General features: G+C 54.5%; 1 protein-coding gene across 1 annotated transcript in view; it reads right to left on the bottom strand.

The window, feature by feature from the left end:
- Window positions 1-20542, bottom strand: part of SHANK2 (SH3 and multiple ankyrin repeat domains 2) — a gene marked incomplete at both ends in the record, with an annotated part of 469126 nt that overhangs the window by 176053 nt on the left and 272531 nt on the right. Inside the window, one exon of the mRNA XM_079709253.1 lies at window positions 15325-15400. Coding sequence (XP_079565379.1) covers window positions 15325-15400 — 76 coding nt within the window. The remainder of the gene's footprint in view (window positions 1-15324; window positions 15401-20542) is intronic.

The raw sequence follows: 20542 nt of genomic DNA, 5'->3' as shown, positions 1-20542 counted from the left end.
TGAGCGAGGGAGGGGGTGTGGCGGGAACCATCTAGGAGAGAAGCCAGGGTCCCGAGTCCCTTCCTGGCCTTGGGCAAGTGGCCGGAACTCTTGCAGCCTCAGTCTCCCCATCTGTAGAGTGGGTCCCTCTCTCCCTGTCCTGGGCAGCAATGTGCTTATGGCGAACAGGGATCAGAACGGCCTGTGCCAGGGTGTGTTCTCACTGCTCACAAACACTTGTATTCGTTTCTGTCGCTTCTGGAACAACTTAACACAAACTTGGTGGCGTCCACAACGCAGATTTACTCTTACACTGCTGGAGGTCGCAGGTCTCACGGGGCTAACATCAGGGTGTGGCAGGGCTAGCTCCTCCCGGAGGCCCCAGGGGAGAATCTGTTTCTCGCCCTTTCATTTCTAGAGGCCGCCTGTACCCCTCGGCTCGTGGCCCCTTCCTCCGTCACTCCATCCTCTGCTCTTCTGTCATACCTCCTCCCTCCCTCTGCTTCTGGCCCTCCTTCCCCCCTCTACTAAGGACCCCGCAACCAACACGGGGCCCACCAGATGCTCCAGTATCACATTCCAATCTTGAGGTCAGCTGGACAGGCTGACAAGGTCTGACGTGCAAACTTAATTCTCCTTGGCCATGTGACATAGACATGTGCCAGAGATCAGGACGTGGCATCTCTGGGGGGCCACGACTCGGACCACCACACCGCCTAAGCCGCCCCTCCCCGCCTGTGGAGAGACGGCGAGACAGACCCGGCTTGCCATGCAGGCTGGGGGTGTTTCCACTAAACCTCGCCGATCTGGGGCTGACGCATCACGTCCCAGGCCCTACCTGGGGAGATGCTGGGGTTGGGGGAGAAGCAGGTTGGCACGGGCACGGGCACCGGCACGGGAGCAGGCAGACAGTACCGCGGCGGACACATTCACGCATTCTTTCCTTGTAAGCCACGCTCTCCAGGGGTTGGAGAAACAAAGCCAGGTCAGTAATTAGATCACATGCAGTTACCCACAGAAACAGCAAACATGCCATTTCCTGGTGGCTCTGACTGTCAAGTGCCCTGACTGGTAAGAGAGCTGGGTGGTGACACGGGCGTCTCAGGGGCCCTTGCTCCGCGGTGTAAGGTCACCCCGGAGAGCACCCGAGAACAGCTCACGCGTGGAAATGTTCCTCCGTGTTTCCAGGCCCCCAGTGGAGGAGAATTCGGCAGTAAACTCTTTGTGAGACCCAACTCTAATCCAGCACGCGACGCTGATGAATTTCAGCCGGGGCTGGCGGGCACCTCGGCTTGCAAGGTTAAAGAGTCCATCAGATTCCCAGCACAGAAACTAATGAGATAAAGATGGAACTCAGGCCCCCTGGGGAATCATCTCCATGAAGGCTGAGAGGTGCACGTCGCTGGGCATCCACCGCAGCTACTCCGGGAAACTAGATCCACCGCCAGCCCTGGGCGCCCACTGCCTTGCCGGTGGCAGTGGATGCACCCCATTTTCGCGGGCGGAGCAGTGAACTTGGAGCATGCCAGGTTCCCAGATCGTTCAGTTTCCTACCTGCTCAGTCGTTTTGGTTCAAGTAATGGATCGAGCCCAGCCTGCCAACACCGTGACCCAGGGTGGGGGCAGGGAGCCCCCAATGCCCTTCAGAGAAAACCCATCCTTTCTTGGTCTATCAGTTGGAGCTCTTGGTTTCAGTAACAGAAACCCCCTCCCGATGTCCAGAACACACGGGGTTCTGCGCTGGTTGCGCGAGGATGCTGATGGCTGAACAACCTTGGCTTTATAAGAACAGGATCTAGACTTGTTTAGGTTGAAACCTGCAGGGAACCCACCTGGGGTGAGGGGGACTTTCTCCAGGTCGGAGGCAGCTGCTTTTTCCCTGTGACAGAAACGGGGGCCCCATGCCATCGGCCAGCGTGCGAGTGAGTCCCAGAGGGGAGGGCTCGGGAGTGCATCTGACCCAGCAAGTGGTTTTAGGGACTGACCAGATAGAAAGACGTCCTCAAGGGCACAGCGAGGCGTGTCCAGGAGGGTGACACTGCTGTATTCCCCAGACCGGAAGGGCCCCAGCTACCTGCCAGGAGGAGGCTTCTGGGTACCCTGGGGCCCATGCCCTAAACGGCAGGAGAGAACAGGTAGTGTCCCTATGCCTAGGGGTCAGGGATCACCCCACAGGTGAGGAAACGGAGGTACACATGGTGACGCGTCTGAGGTGAAACAGCGGAGGGGGCCGAGTGGGAACTCAGAGGAGAGGGTTCCCCCTGGGAGGTGGTGGCACCAGCTTCGCTCCCGGCCCCGGCGTCTCTCTTCCGCTGCTCCTCTCACCCCTCTCTCCAACCTTCCCACGTCTTTGGTCCACCCGCACCTCCTCAGCGGGGTCCACCGGGTGTCTCTGTTTAATGCAGCGGCCTGCCCTCCCCCTGCCGACCAGCACCCACTTTCCATTGCTTCTGCAAAACGTGTCACCTCCTGTTGACCCTGTGTGAGTGTCCTGGGGCTGCTGCGACCAGTGACAGCACACTGGCTGGCTTCAAACAGAGGAAGCTAAATTTCTCACAGCTCTGGAGGCAGAAGTTCACTGTCAGTTGTCACCCGGCCAAAGCCAAGGCATTGGCTGGGACGGCTCCCTCCAGGGGTCCTAAAGGAGGGTCCTTCCTGCCTCTTCCAGCTCCTGGGGGCTCCAGGCATCCCTGGGCCTGTGGCCACGTCCCTCCAGCCTCTGTCTGTCATCACGTGGTCTCCTCCTTGTCTGTAGTCACATCCCCCTCTGGCTCCCACTTATGAGGACCACCTGTGATGACATTTAGCCCCGCCCCCCTGCGTATAATCCCAGATAATGTCCCCACCTTGACATTCTTAACCACATCTGCAAAGACCTCCATTTTTTGCCATATAAGGTGACATGCACAGGTGCCGGGGACTTGACACGGACGTCTTTGGGTGCCGTTATACAGCTGACCACACATGCCAATTACATCAAACAGAATCTCTGCACATATGATGCATGTTTTCTCCATGAACTTATAACAAGAGATGGACGAAGTGCTGGGTCCCCACTGTGCTCCCCCCTTCTCGGTATCCACGTCCCCCTCCCAAGGGTCTTCACCAACCCATCGCCTCATCCATTCATCACCCTGAGATGTAAGAAATGGCCCCCAGAGCCTGGCACCATGCACGTTCAGAGACCCACTCCCTGGTTTCCTGGGACAATGCCACTCATTCCCTCACGATCTCCCCATCGGGAAGTGCAGGCCATGGCAGGAACCACTGGGGCAGGACACAGGCGTCCCCCGCCCCTACGCTGTGCCCGGCAGGACGCACAGGCACCCCCACTGTCCTTCCAGTGGAGGAGGGCCGATGGCTGTGGCACTTCCAGTAGGTCACATGCCTCTCTGCCTCGGTGTCCCCATCAGGACAAAGAAGCTCTAAGCATACAGACGAGAAGAGAATAGGGGAGAGGTAAAGCATTTGTGCGTTTCCTGGGTGGAGACATCGTGATTCAAAACGATGAAACCAAAGACCCTAACATTTTCTTGGTACCCGACTCAGATCCCTGACCTCAATCCCAGCCACGTCCCCAGGCGGTGCTGCCAGGGGACCCCCGCCTTGCCATCTGAGAGTCCCCAGAGGCTTGGGCAAAAAAGGTGATTTGTGAGCAGAAAAGAGGTCACACTTCTGGAACAGGACAGAGGAACCTCCCCATCTCCAGCCGGAACCCGGCTTCGGAAGCTCCACCTTCCGTAGAGCTCACCTCCCCACCTCCCCACCGCCCCCCAGGCCCCCTTGGCTCATCCTCCAGCCCTGCTCATCCACAAACAGCCTGGGCTCCGCAGGGCCAACTCCAGGCCAGGGACCAAGGACACAATGGTGCCATCTGCCACGCCAGGCTTCCGGCCACCGCGGCAGCCTCCACTTGGACCTTGATTAGCGGAGTCGGACAGGAATCTGCAAGGCCCTGCTTGCTGGCTGGCAGCCACCCAGAGTGTGGACAGACATCCTGGGGCTGCAGACGGTGTAACCCACCTCCCGGGGAGAGAAGGCAGCAGGGCTTCTAGGCCACGCCTTCCTGCAGGCCCGGGTGGCTGCATCTGGGCCAGTGTCCTGGGGGCTGAGACAGGTGTCCTTCTGCCCTGGAGGGCAGAAGACAGCTGCCCCTTTCCTCTCCCTGCGTCCCAGGACCCGGCCCTTACCTTGCTTGCCTGCCTGGGGCCGGTCCTGCCTGCCTGCTCTTTGGACTAAACCAACCTTTAGAAAAAGCTAGATTCTTTTCTGTTCAAAAAAATTGAAGTGCGATCGACAAAACGTGAAATTAACCACTGTGAAGCGAACACTTCAGAGGAAGTTAGTGCATTTACCGTTCTGTGCATCCACCAGCTCTGTATAGTTCCAGAATATTCATCACCCCTAAAGGAAACCATGCCTGTGAGGTGGGCACGCCCCACTGGAATGATTCTTGAAGACACAGGGAAGAAAGGGCCCTCGCGGAACATACTATATCAAAAATGGGCATAAGATGGCGCTAAAGGAGAAAGTCCCTCGAATCCTCATAAGGCTGAGGCTGAGAGCACCTGGCCGCCCCGCTGTGGGTTTCCTCATCTGCACAGAACAGGACACGGACGTTCCCGTGGGGTGAGGTGGGGTGAGGTGCTGAGAAGAGGGTGTGACATTGGGGTGCTCTGAATGAGCAAGCCTCAGTCTCCACATCTGCGTGAGGACCAGAAGCAAGGATGCAGGGCAAGGGCTCTGCACACGGTAGGTGCTCAATGCTTTGGGGGCCCCAGTGCTGGTGCTGCGGTAAATCTGATGAAGGTCGGGGAGGGGATCTGTGGAGGATGACTTAGGCTGGGGCTGGGGTGAGTGTGTGTCGGGAAGCAGAGCCAGCCAGGGCAAAGGCACAGAGGACCATGGAGGGAGCATAGGGGCCTGCGGGTGGAGGAGAGGTTCTTATACGGCACACAAAGGCGCCGAACGTACTGCGTCCAGTGCAGGTTGTACGCGTGCAGGAAACTCTCATTTCAGAAATACCACTCGAGTGGGTGGACTGTGAGGGGGACAAAGCTGCTGGTAGCCGGGAGATGAGTCAGAGAACTGAAGCCCAGTCCAGGTGAGAGGTGGGGGAGGGGCGAATCTGAATCTGGCCCAGGCTGCAGCGATGGGGGAGGAGGCCCAGCCAGGGGAATTGACAGGACTTGGGGTTGACTGCCTACCAGGGAGAGGCCAGTAGCTGCCGCCTGCTACCTGGCCACGTCTGCTTCGGAAATGCCTATGCTCTACATGAGGAGGCCAGAGCCCTGGCTTGCCTGTCTTCCTTCCATCTACTCACCCACCAACCCACTCACTCCGGCAACCATCCATCCATCTCCTCCCTCCACCCACCCATCCATCCATCCATCCATCCATCCATCCATCCATCCATCCATTCATCAACCATCCACCTCCATCCCATTCATCTATCCACCCATCCACTCATCTATTCATCCATCTATTCATTCACCCATCCATCCACCCATCTGCTCACCCATCACCCATCCACCCATCCATCCATCGACTTCCTGTCCCCACATCCCCTGAATCTGCTTTCACCGCCCACTTCCCATTCTCTGAGGGTTGAGCACTTGCCAAAGCCCTACGTCAGATACCAGGGAAAAGGTGACAGTCAGGGTCAGCCCCGGTCCTGCCCTGGAGGAGACAGATGTATCAGGTGCAGGACAGAAGGGGCAAAGGCAGAGCGGCTCCCCAGCTACCAGGTGGGGAAACTGAGGCCCAGGCAGGCGGCCAGTGTCAGAGCTGGGACTGGGACCCTGGCATGTGAGCCAGTTGGCTTGGGCTTGAAGCTGCCCCCAGGATTTCAGATTAGTTCACCTGGTCACATATTTGAGGGCTGGCCCTGTCTCACACCCTGAGCCAGGGCCGCAGGGGTTGGAGGGATGCGGACATTGGCCAGGGGAGGCGGTGGGGGCTCCTGCCGGCTCGCAGGGCTGTCTCTGCACCTGGTGACGTCACGTGGGCAGCCTGAAATCAGCCACGGCGGGAATATTCACACTGTGGGCACTGGCAAAAGCTACAAACCAGGGCGGAGACAGGACAGGGGCAGGGAGAGGCCAGGCAGTCGGGGAGGAGGTGCGCAGAGGCAGAGGCTGCTCTGGCGGCAGTGACCGTGTTAAACATTAGGGAGAACCAGCCGGGTCCTCCGGCCGGGTGCTCTGGGGGTTGGGAGGTTCTTGTGCCACGTGGTCCTCACCGGCTCCACCCCCGTGGGGAACAGGCAGGCCACAGTGGGGTCCAGCCTGGAGGTGTGCCTGGAACCCCAGCCTCCCCCGGCTCCTCCTTGGCTGTTTCTCCATCGTCCCCCCATCCGCCTGCACTCCCCCAGCCCACACACCTGCTGGCCACCTGGGCGTGTTCTAAATGTGGTCTCAGGGAGCACGGAGCCAGGCGCCTCCCTTGTGGGGAGAGACCCACCCCCCGGCCCCCAGGCAGGGGCCTTGAGGTCCAGAAAAAAGGGGCCAGAGGCTCCTTGAAAAGGCTGATGAGAGAGCCCTGGGTCCCTGAGAGACTCAGCTTCTCTGCCCTGGAGGAGGGTGGCCCCGGGGCCCTCGCCGGCCAGGCTCAGCAGCTCCGGTAAAGCGCCCCTCCCCCAACCTGGGAGGCCCCGGGCTCCCCAACCCCCTGCAGAGCAGTTCTGAGCTGGGTCCCCAGGCCGGTCAAGAGGAGACTCCTGCCATTGTAGAGGGTCTGAGTATTTCCCCAGCCAGAGCAACCTCCCCTCACATGGGTCTGGGGACACCAGGAGGACCCAAAGCCCCCAAGTCCAGTGCTTTGAGGCCAGAGTCCCCTTGACCCCGCCAAGCCAGCAACCCCTGGCTGTCCTGAGGGGCTGGGAACCAGAGCGCACCCAGGACACATACTAAGAGCCAGGCCTGTGCTCTGCTTCCTGAATAACTATCTATTCAAATCCCTGTGGCCGAGGCAGAATCACAGCTGCTGCTTTGCTGGTTTTCGACACCAGGTGGAGCGGAGTGAATGGTCTTGCCGGGGTCATGGAGCTGGAGAGGTGAGGCTGTGGGGACGCAGGTCTGAGCCCTTTGCACCGCACACCCTTCCCTGACCAGAGGGCGCCCCCGCTCTCCACCACCCAGCGTGGACCCAGCATCCCCGGGACCTGTGCTCATCCCCACCGCATCATCCGCTCCTCTGTGCGCACTCACTCCAAAAGGGAAACGCGCCGGCTTGGGCTCTGCCTTGAGAACAGTTGGGTGCAGAGACCTGCCCATGCAAGGCTGTCTGGTTTACCCCCCTCAAAACCCAGAAACCACTTTTCTCAAGCCTTAGAAGCTTATCCCATCACTGAAGGGAAAAGCTGTTGGAACATCACAATGTGATGGCCAAAATAATAACTTACAGGGACAGGTGAGAAGTTGAAGGAAGTTCCCGGAACACAGAGCAAAAAGGCAGAGTTAGAAAACATGAGAAAGAATGAGGGACAAGGGGAACAAACTCAAATGGTCCAGCAGGAAATCCAGAAAGACAGAGACGGAGAAGTGAGGGAGTTTTTCAGGGCAAGGATACAAGGATATTCTTAAAGCTGAAGCTGCTTCAGTCTGAAGGAGCCTCCACGACAGTGAAGATAATGGATAAAGATAAGACTCACACCCAGGCCCATCACCAGGGCATTTCAGAGCAGGGAGGAAAGTAGATGCAATGAATACAATGACGTTCCTACAAAGTTCCAGGGAGGAAACAAAGAATCAGCACTGTAACTTGTCACCAGCAATAAGGAAAGGCGAGATGAAGAGGAGGTGATGCCTTGATCGTTCAGAAAGATAACCATCTTGAATCTGGAATTCTACAAAATTGAGCACGTTTGAAAATCAGAGACTTTTCAGATATGAGAGCTTATACTCTAGGTGCCTTTCTTGAGGTTGTTACCTGAATGTGTGTCCCAGCAGCACAAGGATAAAGACACAGCTCTCTTATCCAGTAGCTCAAGGAAGGGGACTCCCAGAATGATAACTGTCCACTGGGACCTCCACATTAGGGCCGAGAGCCAGAGGCCTCCGATGAGAGTGACAGGGATCCCAGTGATACATAAGAAACAGGATGATATTTTGATGACATAAAAAGAAGACATAATTCTTCTCCCACAAGAAAAGAAGAAAGGCAATGCGAACATCATGACCCTAATGCTAAGCTAAAATGTGTCATGATTTTGAACAACTAATGGAGTAGAAGAAAAAAGGATCCACTGGTCTGTGATGTTAGAAAGACCCTTCTCATGGGTCTATAAAGAGGAACTGGAGTCCTAGCCCCATTCTTGGGACTCATGTAAACGTTTACATTATCATAATAATGTACTGTTTTCTGCCGGTTTTTAACTTTCGAACCCAACTTAGAGACAGAACTGAGAATGCTTAAATATGGACATAAATATAACGAAGGGTCAAGTGATACTGTCTAAAATGTATTAAGCCAGAGAGGAATTTGAGAATGTTACTTAAAGGTAATCAGCAGATCAACAGTAACTGTTCAAAACTGGGGAGAAGACACAAGAGGGAAGAGATATGGGAACATATATATATGTATAACTGATTCACTTTGTTATAAAGCAGAAACTAACACACCATTGTAGAGCAATTATACTCCAATAAAGATGTAAAAAAAAAAAACAGGGGAGAGAAGTGGTAGATCGGCGAAAGCCTCATCTTTTACAGCAAAGAATCAACGGTGCTTTACGTTGTTAAATTAAGACATAAGGAGGTAATCGGAGGGTTACGGAGGTAACCATCCGAAGAATGAAGCAAAACCAGTTAAAGTGGTCCCTCTGCCATCTGGGGTTGTGTGGATGAGGCTGGGGAGCGGTGGAAAGACAAAGTTTTCCTTCCTTTCCCAGCCCTGCCTTGTGGTTTGGTTAAATTAATGACTTACTTTATTACATGCACGTAGCACTTGGACCAAAATCTGTGACGGGAGGGAAAATGTTAGCCTGAGAGTGACTAAGGAGCGGGTCTCCTGGGCAGTCAGACAGCGGTGGGGGGAACCGAGAGTGTGGACCAGCGCTGAGGGGGCCCCACCTGGGGCGGCAGGGTGTTGGGGGGAGGGGGCAGGTCTCCTCAGACCCTCGTGATGAATTGAGTGAGGAGGAAAGGGAGGAGAAAGGGAGGAGGGGGGACCAGACTGCAGAGAAGAGCGATTTTGGGGGGAAACCATAACAGGCTCAGAGTGGGGCACATTCACTGGGGCTGTGACTGGTGCCAATGGAGACCTGGATCCCAGTGGCCATATGTACGCAAGTGGTCCCCCTGGGAGAGGGAGACGGAAGAGTGGGGATGCGCAGTTGGGGTGACCTCTGACTCTGTGCCCAGAGAGCCACCCCTCTCTTCTTCCTTGGTTTCACAAAATTACGAAAGCAATACAGCATTAAGAAAATTAAAAATTAGAATTAAAAAAATTAAAATACATATATGTAAAATCAAAAAATTAAAAATACAGATATCTATCAAATAAAAAGCAAAAGTACCTCTTTCCCTACCACAAAGGAGCTGCCCCGAGGGCTCCATGACTAACCGCTGGGCCCAGCCATCAATTAAGAGAGAGAAAAACAAGAGTATGTTTCCTTACGAATCCAGCCGGAGCACGTTCTCAGAGATTGATGCCTCTTATTTGAGTCTAAGGCATAATAAAAAATATAAAATGATGGTGGAGGAAGAATGGGGGAAATCAATGCTTCTTGCCATTCAGTTCTTACTACCTACACACTGAGGCAGTCTTCCAGAACACAGAGTTAGGGTTTCAAAGGAAAGCCAGCTACCCACACACGCGTTCACAATTCCGCATCTCTCTGGATTTATATAGCCCATGCTTCGAAGGAGCTGCAAGCACTAAACACATGTTTTTTCATTCATTCTTACATGAACACCGCTGGGGACATGGCACCAGTCGGAAGCATGATCTCCACTCTGCAAACCTGGTTGTGGGTCAGGGACTGAAGCTCAGAGAGGGATAGCAAATTGCCCAAAGTCACACAGGGAGTTAGTTGGAAAGTCAGATCGAAAACTTAGCATGCTCTATTATCAAGGGCTTTAAAGGGCTTCAGAGAATATGCACACATGCTTCTGTACTCAGAGTCCATCTCTGGAAAAATCCTCAGGAAACCAGTAACGGAGGTTCTCTCTGGGGACAGAAACAGGGGCTGTGTGCTAAGGGCGACAGGGAGCCGCACTCTTCAGGCTGTAGCACTTGTGCACACTTTGCATTTTTGAACTGTGGGTATCTATTTCCAATTACCAATTTAAAAAGGTATAAAAATTGGACTATGATGTCGGAACGCCATGAAAATAAGTAGTTACGGATAGTGGATATTCAACTGGTGGATGGGCATGATTTGCCATCCTTCTAATTCAATCTCTAAGAGCAAACTGGTCTCACCAAGGGAGAGGAATAATGAAATCTCGCACCTTCTGAGACCCTTTCCCAGAGCTGTTTGTGAGCGCGTTCCTTCCAAGTGGATGAGAAGCTGCCTGTGCAGCTTCGGAGGTGCACTAGAGGTGCCGGCAGGTACTGGGTCTGAAGCCCCCTCACCTCTGGGTGCTCCTCCCTGCAAAACCCAAGGGAAGGTGGGGAGCCCCCCTTGCTGTCCCTCATCCCCACATCCAGTGCCTCGGCAGGTTCCGTCCACTCCAGCTTCACCCCATACCTCGAATCCACCCACCCCTCCCCCTCCATCTCCTCTCCAGCCCAAAGCACCATCGCCAAACACCACCAAGATGGCGGCAATGATCTCATGACTCATGCATTCATCCTACTACTGTTTTCCTGCAGCCAAGTGAACCAGACCATGTCACTCTTGTGTTTAAAGCCCTCCAGTCTCCTCGGACTGCAAGCGTGGAAAATGCAAACTCCTTCCACGAAGCCTCAGGTCCTCCCCGACATTGTCTTCTCTGCCCTCCTCGTCCCCTGCCACCCTGCACGTCAGGTTCTTTTCACCCCAGTGCCTCTGCATTTGCTGATTCCTCCTTGACCTTCAGGTTTCAACTCAAAAGTCACTTCCTCCAAGAGCCCTTCTGGCTCCCTACCCAAAGTGGGCCTTCCCCAACCTGCCCAAGAGGCTGCCTGACGGCACTGCTGATTTGCTTCACAGCATAACCACAAAGAGGGATTTTCTGGCTTATTTGTTAACCTTGCTGTTGTCTTCGCTAATTAGACTTTAATCTACATGAGGTCAGAGACTGAGCTTGTCTTGTTTACCCCCATACCCTTAGCTTCCTGAATAGTTAGGTTGTGTTGAATACTGGCTAACAGAGGGATAGATGAATGGAGGGGATGAATGGAGGGGATGAATGGATGAATGGATGGGTAGGTGGATGGATGATGGATGGATGGATGATGGATGGATGGATGAATTGGATAGATGGATGGATGGATGGATGGATGGATGGATAGATGGATGGATGGATGGATGGATAGATGGCTGTGAAGACAGCAAGCTGGCTGGTTGGCTGAGTAGACAGGTAGTTGGATGGATGGGTACCTGGTTGGGTGGATGGGTGGATGGAGTCTAATCATCCTAGGGTGAGACCCTGAGGTCCTCCCTGCCTCCCCCTGGATGCCCCAAGCTAATGAGGCTCAGGATCTGATTTAAGGGCAGTGAGAACTTGAGACTCCACCCCCTAGTGTTGAGAAGTGTTTCTAAAAATGACATTGAAATATCTGTAAGGTCCTTGTAGAAATGGCCCCAGGTCCTCTGCCTTCTGACCTTGACCACGTGTCCACATTTCTAGACCCTTTTTTCAGGTGCAGGCTGGGTAGATGGCAGGGAATCTGAGGAGGGAATCAGCTGGAGCAACTAGACACGTTCAACCACGACCGGGTGTGTTCCCACCATTTCGCTCTCAGCCCTGAATCTCTGAGTAAAGTTTTTTTTTTTTTTCTGGTACGCGGGCCTCTCACTGTTGTGGCCTCTCCCATTGTGGAGCACAGGCTCCGGATGCGCAGGCTCAGCGGCCATGGCTCACGGGCCCAGCCGCTCCACGGCATGTGGGATCTTCCCGGACAGGGGCACGAACTCGTGTCCCCTGCATCGGCAGGCAGACCCTCAACCACTGCGCCACCAGGGAAGCCCTGAGTAAAGTTTTTGACATTAGAGGGGGTGGGAAGGGGAGAAACCTCCTGACTGATTCAGAAACTGTCTCCATTGAGTCTCATTTCCCATGGCATGTTCCTTCATCACATTTGCGTCGGCACTGGGGCAGCCTCAGCCACGAACCGCCTGCCCGGACGATCACCCAACCAGTGGCTGCAGGTAATTGGCCCGGGGGCTGGCGCGGCCCCCAGACCTCTGCGTCTAACATGAATTCAGAAGCAGGCTAACAAGCGGCCGGTTGGTTTGAGCCCGCACCGCGGCATGCAATTCCCTCGGACGCTTTCTGCCGTGCACCCAGAGGACCAGAGGTCAGTCTCTTACTCTGGCACGTGCTCCAGAGCCGCCCCCGCCAGCCACCTGGGTGACAATGGTGCGTCGGGACCCCAGGCTCCCTCACTGCCCGCCCTCCATGGCCTCTGTCAAATTCACAGTCTGGATAAGGCCAGTTCCGGGAGGCAGCAGGATCCCACAGGCTGACCCCGGCACACTTTATGGAAAAGCTCGGAGGCCCTGCGATAACCAAGGCAACACCACTGTCCATCCTCCCAACACCCGTCACAGGGTGATGGTTCTGTCCTGAACTAGCTTTCCTCAATCCCAGGCTGATCCCTTGGCCAGCCTGGGGCAGTAACATCTTCACCTTGGTGGGGGGTTAGGGGGGCTGAGGGCACGGGCTCTGTACTCTGATGGCCTCAGACACTTGTGTCTGAGACACTCAGGCCCTCCTGTCTCCTCTCCAGCAACCTCCTGCCAAGTGGAGAATGACACTAATTTCAAGGTTGCTGGGAGGGTGTGTGGTCGGTGGTGCTGGGATCAATGCAAGGTGGCTGGCCCGTGGCAGGAGGTCAACAAATAGCGCGATCGTTACTCTGATTTCTTTCACCGCGACACCTCGTCAAGTGAGTCCCACGGCCTGATTCCTTCTTGTGGGAAAGGAGGGCTGGCTCCCAAACTGCGGTCAAGGTTCTTCTACCATCTGCTTAGAAGCTACCACGTGACCCAGGTGTGTCCAGCTGCCCCCCTCCTCTGTGGTCCTGGACCCTGGCACTGAGCAGGTGGTCAGTATATACGTAGAATGCAAGCCTTCATCTGGGGTCAAAACAGGGATGCAGACCTGGCTGTGATCTCGGAGGTCATTTAGTCCAAACTTCTACGACATTCTGCCACGACGATGCCCACCCTGCTTGACTTCCTCCAGCGATGGGGAGCTCATCACCTCCCGAGACGGCTCTGTCCTATCGCTTAACAGCTATGATGGTTCCACATGTCCCCTGTCGGCCGACCTGCAATGAGCATCCCTGGTGCGCTCTGGCCTGTTCTCAGCCACAGGACACGTGGCCCAGACAGCCTGGCCCTGTGGTCTTCTCTTTTCCCAGCTCAAGTTAGCCCTGCCTGTCTCGAGCACTGAGTGTGCATGCACACCCGCCCTCACACACACACACACCAAGGGTGGCCTGCTGGCTGCTGTCTGATGACAACGGATCTCGTGGGGACATGGCTTTGCAAAAGCCACGGCCTGAGGGCAAGACATGGCCTGGACCCTTCCAGCATCCAGAGGCCCTCTTTCCCCCAAAGCCCCACTCCCAGCCTGGACAGCCCTCCAAGTCACCATGGCAACAGCTCTTGGGCTTCTCGGAGACTCAGGCACTCTCCCTGCTAGAATGGAAGAAAAGCGTGATAGCATGCTGACCGTGACCATGGGCCCAGGGTCCACTTTCACAGACGGCCTCCAGCTAAGGCAAAAACGACTCATCTGACCCAGATAAAGACTCATCAGCAGGAGCCGGGGGTGGGTGTAACTCCCTGGAAGCCATCAGCCTCTGAGTGCTCTCGTGGGGCTGCGCTGGTAGCCAGGCTAAGGATCACAACCTGGGCTTTTAAGGTAAAAAAGTGGACAATCTTAGCAAGACCTGGAGAGTCTGCAAAGCCCCCCCGGAAGACGGGACCGGCTACTCTGCTGGGAATGGCATTTCTGTTATAGTGCATCTTGTTTATAAGAGAAAGGTGGTTGGGACAGGTCAATGCTAAAACCAGGTGACCAGCAGTTCCACTCCTAAGTATACACCCCAAAGAACTGGAAACAGGTATTCAAAAAAGTATCTGTACACAATGTCCACAGCCGCATATTTACGACAGCCAGAAGGTAAGAGCACCTCAAGCGTCCATCCACGGATGAATGGATACACAAAATGTGGTCCATCCATACAAAGGAATATTATTCAGCCTCAAAAAGGAAGGACGCTGTGACACCTGGTCCAACAGGCATGAACTCTGAGGACATGATGCTCAGTGAAAGAAGCCAGACACAAAAGGACAAATACTGTATGATTCCACTCATACGAGGTCCCTAGAGGAGTCAAATTCATGAAGACACACAGTGGGATGGTGGGCGCCAGGGGCTGGGGGAGGGGAAGGGGAGCGAGTGTTTCGTGGGGATGGAGTTTCAGTTTGGGAAGATGGAAGGTGTTCTGGAAATGGGTGGTGTGATGGTTGCACAAGAATGTAAATGTACTTAACGCCACTGAGCTGTACACTTCAAAATGGTTAAGACAGCACACTGTATGTTATTTATATTTTACCACAGGGAAAAATTAGAGGAAAAAAGGGATGAAGCACTGATACATGTTACAGCATGGATGAACCTTGAGAATATTCTTCTAGGTAAAGAAGCCATTCACGGAAGATTACATACTGTAGGATTCCATTTCTAGGAAAAGTCTAGAACAGGCAAATCCTTAGTGACAGAAAGCAGATTGGTGGTTGTAGGGGGCTGGAGGAGGGGAAACCCAGAGGCATCCTCATATTCCGCCCCCCACCCCCCGAGGGGGGGATGCTGATACGTTGGTGCTGCCTCAAGGCTCCTGTGGCCAAGCACTGTCACCTTTACCATTTGTACTGCTTTCCCCCCAAACAACGCCAGGTTTCCTCCTCCTTGAAAGACAGCTCTCTCCCTTGGCCATCCCACAAGTGCGCTCCAGCCCGACCCCAAACTGCAGGCGGCACAGAGCCCACCTCTCGGGCGGGTCCTCTGGAAGACGGTGGTCTCCACCATCCCAGCCCATGTTTGGGCGGTGGGTGATGGGACCCATAGGGGGAAGCAAGCCAAGGGGTTCCGAGTGCTCCATGCAAGACGGTCCAGCGCTTTTGGGACACCTATGAGCTTCTTTGACCAGAGGGGGCCTGGCAGAGAAAGAATCGCATCTTACCTGGAAGCATCGAAGCTGTCATAAGAGCCGACCGTGTAGTGCCGGAAGAGTTTCTTGCTGCGGTCTGCACGAGTTTCTGCAGAGAGGGAAGAGAGACATCGTTTAGAAAGTCACGGTCCCCGAACGTTGAAACCACGTGAGGCCGGCTGGGCCCCTCATTTATCTGACCTACGAAGCGTGAGACCCGCTCTCCTGCGGAAAGATCTGGGAGGAAGACGAGGCCTTGCTCCGTGGCCTAACTTTGCAAACTCTGGGGGGCGCAGATGAACCTCAAGGCTGACTACTGGAGAGTCATGAGCTCCATTCCCAAATGGAGGCAAGTCCCAGGGTCCCTGGCTGGTGCAGGATGCTCTCTGCAAAGAAGACGGGGCTCTGCAGGTTCCGGCCAGAACAGCAGCAGGTCCACTCAGCACATAGAATCCGCGACAACGGTACTCTCAAGTGACGCTGCCGAGCCGTCTAGCAACTCCGAGAACCTGCGGATGACTGCTTTGGGAGAAAGGAAATGTTTATTGTTATTTTTCCTGATTATAGTTGCTTTCTCCTAGAAACAAACAAACAAACATGATTAAGTTCCTAATTAAGTCCCCTGCTTACTTCCCTTACTCAGCAACTTTCGACTTAAATTTCACGGGAAATTATATGAATGATGTAATTAGACTTAATCGATAGCTCAGAGGTGGAGGGAAAAAAACCCCACAACAACACAAATGCAAGAAATACAGCAGCTTATGATTTACTGTTTAGATATTTTCCCCCAAATAAAATCTCCTGGGCACTTTCTTTCCCAAACCCTGGAAAAAATACAGAGAAATTATGTGATTGGCTTTAGGAAAAATGGCTCAAACTCTCATTTAAACCCTGTGACCCTCTCTGTTGTCAGTTTCCTTGACACTACCTTCCAAGGTGAACGTGATTTTACTCAAACCCAAATGCACGTTTTCGGCTGAAAAGTGAACACATGCAAGGGCACTGAGAAGGGTCGCGCTGATACCTCTCGGCTCCTTTCATGCCCAGAGGCAGCCTGTGCAGCAAAAACACACGTTCCCTTTCCACATGGTGTGGTGTTGCCTTTGGGGGGCTGGGAGGAGCAGATGTCCAGCCCGGGACTACATTTCCCAGCAGCCCTTGCAGCCAGGTGTGGCCACGTGACCAGCTCCCACCAATGGAACGCGTGCGTGCGTGCGTGTGTGCGTGTGTGCGTGTGTGCGTGTGTGTGTGTGTGTGTGTGTCCCTTCCAAGCTTGGCTTCTATGGAGGCCAGGGAGCTCTCCCTAACCTCTCTTGCTGCTTCTCCCAGCTCAAAGCTAGGACTCCCAGGCTCGACAGGATGATGGGATCCTCAGGGATTCCTGGCAAAAGCCTGGGTCTCTGTGCATTCGCTCTTAAAAGAAGCAACAAACTTGTATTGCCTTGTGCTACACTCTAGGGATTTGCTTGTTACAGCAGCTAGTGATGTCTTAAAGGACTGGCGGCCGGGTTCTCAGTGACTCGGCTCCCCCTGCCTCTCTGCCCCTTTCCCATCACTCCACCTGAGGCTCCAACAATACGGAAGTTACAATTCCCTGAACGGTGACAACATCTTCACCACCATCTCGGTCCCTGACACCAATTGAGTGCTGACTGGGTACCAGACCCTGTTCCAAGTGCCGCTCCTATATGCTCTCATTTGTCTGTCACGGCCCCCAGGGAGAGGGTGCGCATGTCACTCTGCAGGTCCCACCAAGTCCAGCCAAGTGTGGCCCCTCTGCTTTTGCTCCATTTCACGCCACCCTTCCAATCCCTCTGCAGGACCTTGTGTCCTCGTTGTGGAGTGAGGCACTCGCCTCTGCTCGGCGTGTCTCTGCTGTGTCATCATTGTCTTTGAGACAGGCTGGGACCTGGGACCCCTGACCAGAGTGTTTGCTCCTGGACAAACGTCTCCTCAAGCAACAGATACAAAGAACCTCTAAGGGACTAAAAATAAATCCGCGCTCCCAGTGCAAGGGGCGTGGGTTCGATCCCTGGTCGGGGAACTAAGATCCCACATGCTGCACAGCCAAAAAAATAAAATTAAAATTTTTAAAATGTCACTGTGGCCAGGGGAGGGGTGGATGTTAAAAAAAATAAATAAAATAAATAAATTAAATAAAAATAAAATAAAAATAAACACTCACATGCACAGTTGGGGCAAATTATTAACAACAAGATGCAAAAAGACCCAAAAGCCCAACTGCCACTTCTGAGGTACAGGGAGGGAAAGCAGGGTACAATGCATGATCCCTGAATATGGCACCACCAAGGGGGTGGGCAGACCACCTAAGCCCCTCCTCTGGCTCGGCCCCCCCGATCTGCCCCGCCCTCACCAGCTCGCTTGGGGAGCAAGCAAGGGAACCTGTTTCTTGTTCTCTCTTCCTATGCTGCAGCATGAGTCCCAGTAAAGCTCTGTCTGAATTTCTCGTCTGGCCTCATCAATTTCTATTGATTAAAGAGTCCAAGAACCTGGGTCAATAACATCTTCGTCCTCACTAACATTTATTGAGTTCTTCCCCTGGGCTACAATTTGTGGCCATCTGGGCTGATCCACTCCCACTTGCTGGTCACAGCAGCCCAGCGAGGGAAGCACAATGGTTGGACCCATTTTACGGATGGTGCTGGTGAGCACTGCCGATGCAAAGGCACATCCTGCTCAACAGTAGGGGCAGGGTGGGCCCCTGGCGGGCAGGTGGGCTCCAGGGCCCAGGCTCAGAACCAGCAGGCCACACCAAGGGACCCTTGGAGAGGACCCGAGTCTGCGTGCTCTCTACGGGGCTCAAAGGTGGGGATTTGGCCTTATTTCTCTCTGTATCACCTCTGGTGTTTAACTCCTGGCAGATACCCAATGTCAGAGCTTGCTGAGCCAATCTCAACAGTCCATTGCAAATCAGCAAATAGAAATACACTGCACACTGGCAGAGCGGCCCGAGGGCATTGGTCCAGCCGAGCTGCATGCACATCCCCTGTGCCTGGCAGCCAGACGCAACGTACCCAGGTGTTCCGAGTCCCTCTTCCCCTCCTCCCTGGCATCTTGCATTGCGTACATGTTCAAATCTAGTTACCATTTATCAAGTCCACCTGAAGGTCAGGCCGTGTGCCCCAAATGCAGGGATTAGAAGGCTGCTCAGATGGGGTGGGGCCTCAGCTCTGTTCTCTGGGGCTCAGGATCCTGCGGGTGGGGTGAGGATAAAGCTAACAGACGCTGACTTTCCACGGGCTGGGCTGAGGGCCCCAGCAGTCAGATCACTGTGCAAGGGGGGAGCATGTGGGCCAGGCCGTGCATCTGGCCAGGCCAGCCCTGTGACATCCGCGTGGAGCCCACAGATGGGCTGGGCCCGGGAGGGATAAGTGGGATTGGAACCTGCTTGTAGGGTTAAGCAGAGTAGCTCGTGAAGCCACTGAATGACCGTGGGGATGGGCTGTTAATTGTTAGTATTACTCTTAATTGCCTATTGCTTATGCTCCCCGTGGCAGCTCTGTGCTTGTTGCCCAGGGAACCGCTGGGCCCTGAGAGCTGGCTGGTGCAGGCCCTCGGCTGAGGTCAGAGGCTCCAGATCGAAGGAGCAGAGAGCGTAGTCAACGTGTGTGCGCGCGCGTGTGTGTGTGTTGTGTGTACCTGGTCCACATCTTTGCCAGAGGAAACAAATGTTTCAGAAAGGGATTCTTTCTAGGTCAGTTAGCCAGTGGTGCCCAGACTTTGGGATTTCATGGGCCAAGAAAATGTTAAACAAAAGAGGGAAGGGTGGAGACAAACACGGGATTTAAGAAGTTATTAATCTTGCCTTAAAAACAATGGATTCCCTTCCAGTACCATAATTGTTTTATAAGAGAAAGGGGAACTTTTGGAATCATATTATCTCTAACTGTTTTGTGAAAAACTCTCTCTCACTGCACAGGCCTTCCCTGTCCTCTGGCTTCTGGACACAGTCAGACTTCTACTCTGAGATATGGCCCCAAGGGACAGGAAAGGGGTCCTGAGGGACAGCATCACCGCCACCATCATCATCACCATTGCTACCATCATCACCTTCATAACAGCATCATCACTGTCACCACCATCACCACCACCGCCGTCATCATCACCATCATCATCACCACCATCACCGTCATCACTGTCGTCATCACCGTCATCACTGTCATCACCATCATCACTGTCGTCATCACCATCATCATCATCATAATCATCACTGCAGCTTTGCTAAATTATCTTTTTTTTTTTTTGGTACACGGGCCTCTCACTGTTGTGGCCTCTCCCGTTGTGGAGCACAGGCTCCGGACGCGCAGGCTCAGCGGCCATGGCTCACGGGCCCAGCCACTCTGTGGCATGTGGGATCCTCCCAGACCGGGGCACGAACCCACGTCCCCTGCATCGGCAGGCGGACTCTCAACCACTGTGCCACCAGGGAAGCCCTATCTCTTTTTTTTAGTAAATGAAAGTCTTTCACCTTATTTGGTCTTCCCACAGCAGCCAGGGCTAAGTGGATTTCTTGTCGCTGTTTTGCAGAAGTAGCAGAGTGCCATGATGAGGGATGTGGGCTCGCAGGCTAGACTGGCTTGAATTCAGAGCCCAGCTCTGCCGTTTACTGGCTGCAAGTCACCAGGCTCTTCATTTGTAAAGTGGGGATAATAATAGCTCCTACTCACAGGGAAGTGATGGAGGAGTAAATGAATTAATACAGGGAAAATGCTGGAACGGTGCTTGGCGAATGGAAAGCGCTGTATTACCTGGTTATCGCTGTGCACGGAGGATTGGGGTCTTCCACCTTCCAAGGTGGCCCTCGAGGTCACACAGCGCACCAGCGCACCCACACCAGGGTCAAGCCCTACCCGTGCCGCGAGTGCAGCGAGTGCTTCAGCCGGCGTTCTAACCTCATCGCCCACAGCTGCACGCACACCGGCGAGAAGCCCTACCACTGCCTCGACTGCAGCAAGAGCTTCAGCCACAGCTCACACCTCACCGCCCACCAGCGCACCCACCGCCACGTCTGGCCCTGCTGCTGCCCCCTGTGCGGCAAGCGCTTCAGCCGGCGCTCCAACCTGCACTGGCACGAGAAGATCCACGCGGCGGGGCCCGAGGCCCTGGCCGTGCTGATGCTGGGGGCGGCCAGGGCTCTGGCGGCGCCCCGGCCGGCCCCCATCTAGGAGGCTGAGAGGGAGGGGAATTGGCGGGGGCAGCTGCTGCGGGGGTGTGACCTGGGAGGCCC

This window comes from Hyperoodon ampullatus (assembly GCF_949752795.1).
Source record: "Hyperoodon ampullatus genome assembly, chromosome: 7".
Classification (NCBI taxonomy): domain Eukaryota; kingdom Metazoa; phylum Chordata; class Mammalia; order Artiodactyla; family Ziphiidae; genus Hyperoodon; species Hyperoodon ampullatus.
The sequence above is the reverse complement of the archived record's forward strand: the minus strand, read 5'-3'. Positions and strand labels throughout refer to the sequence as shown.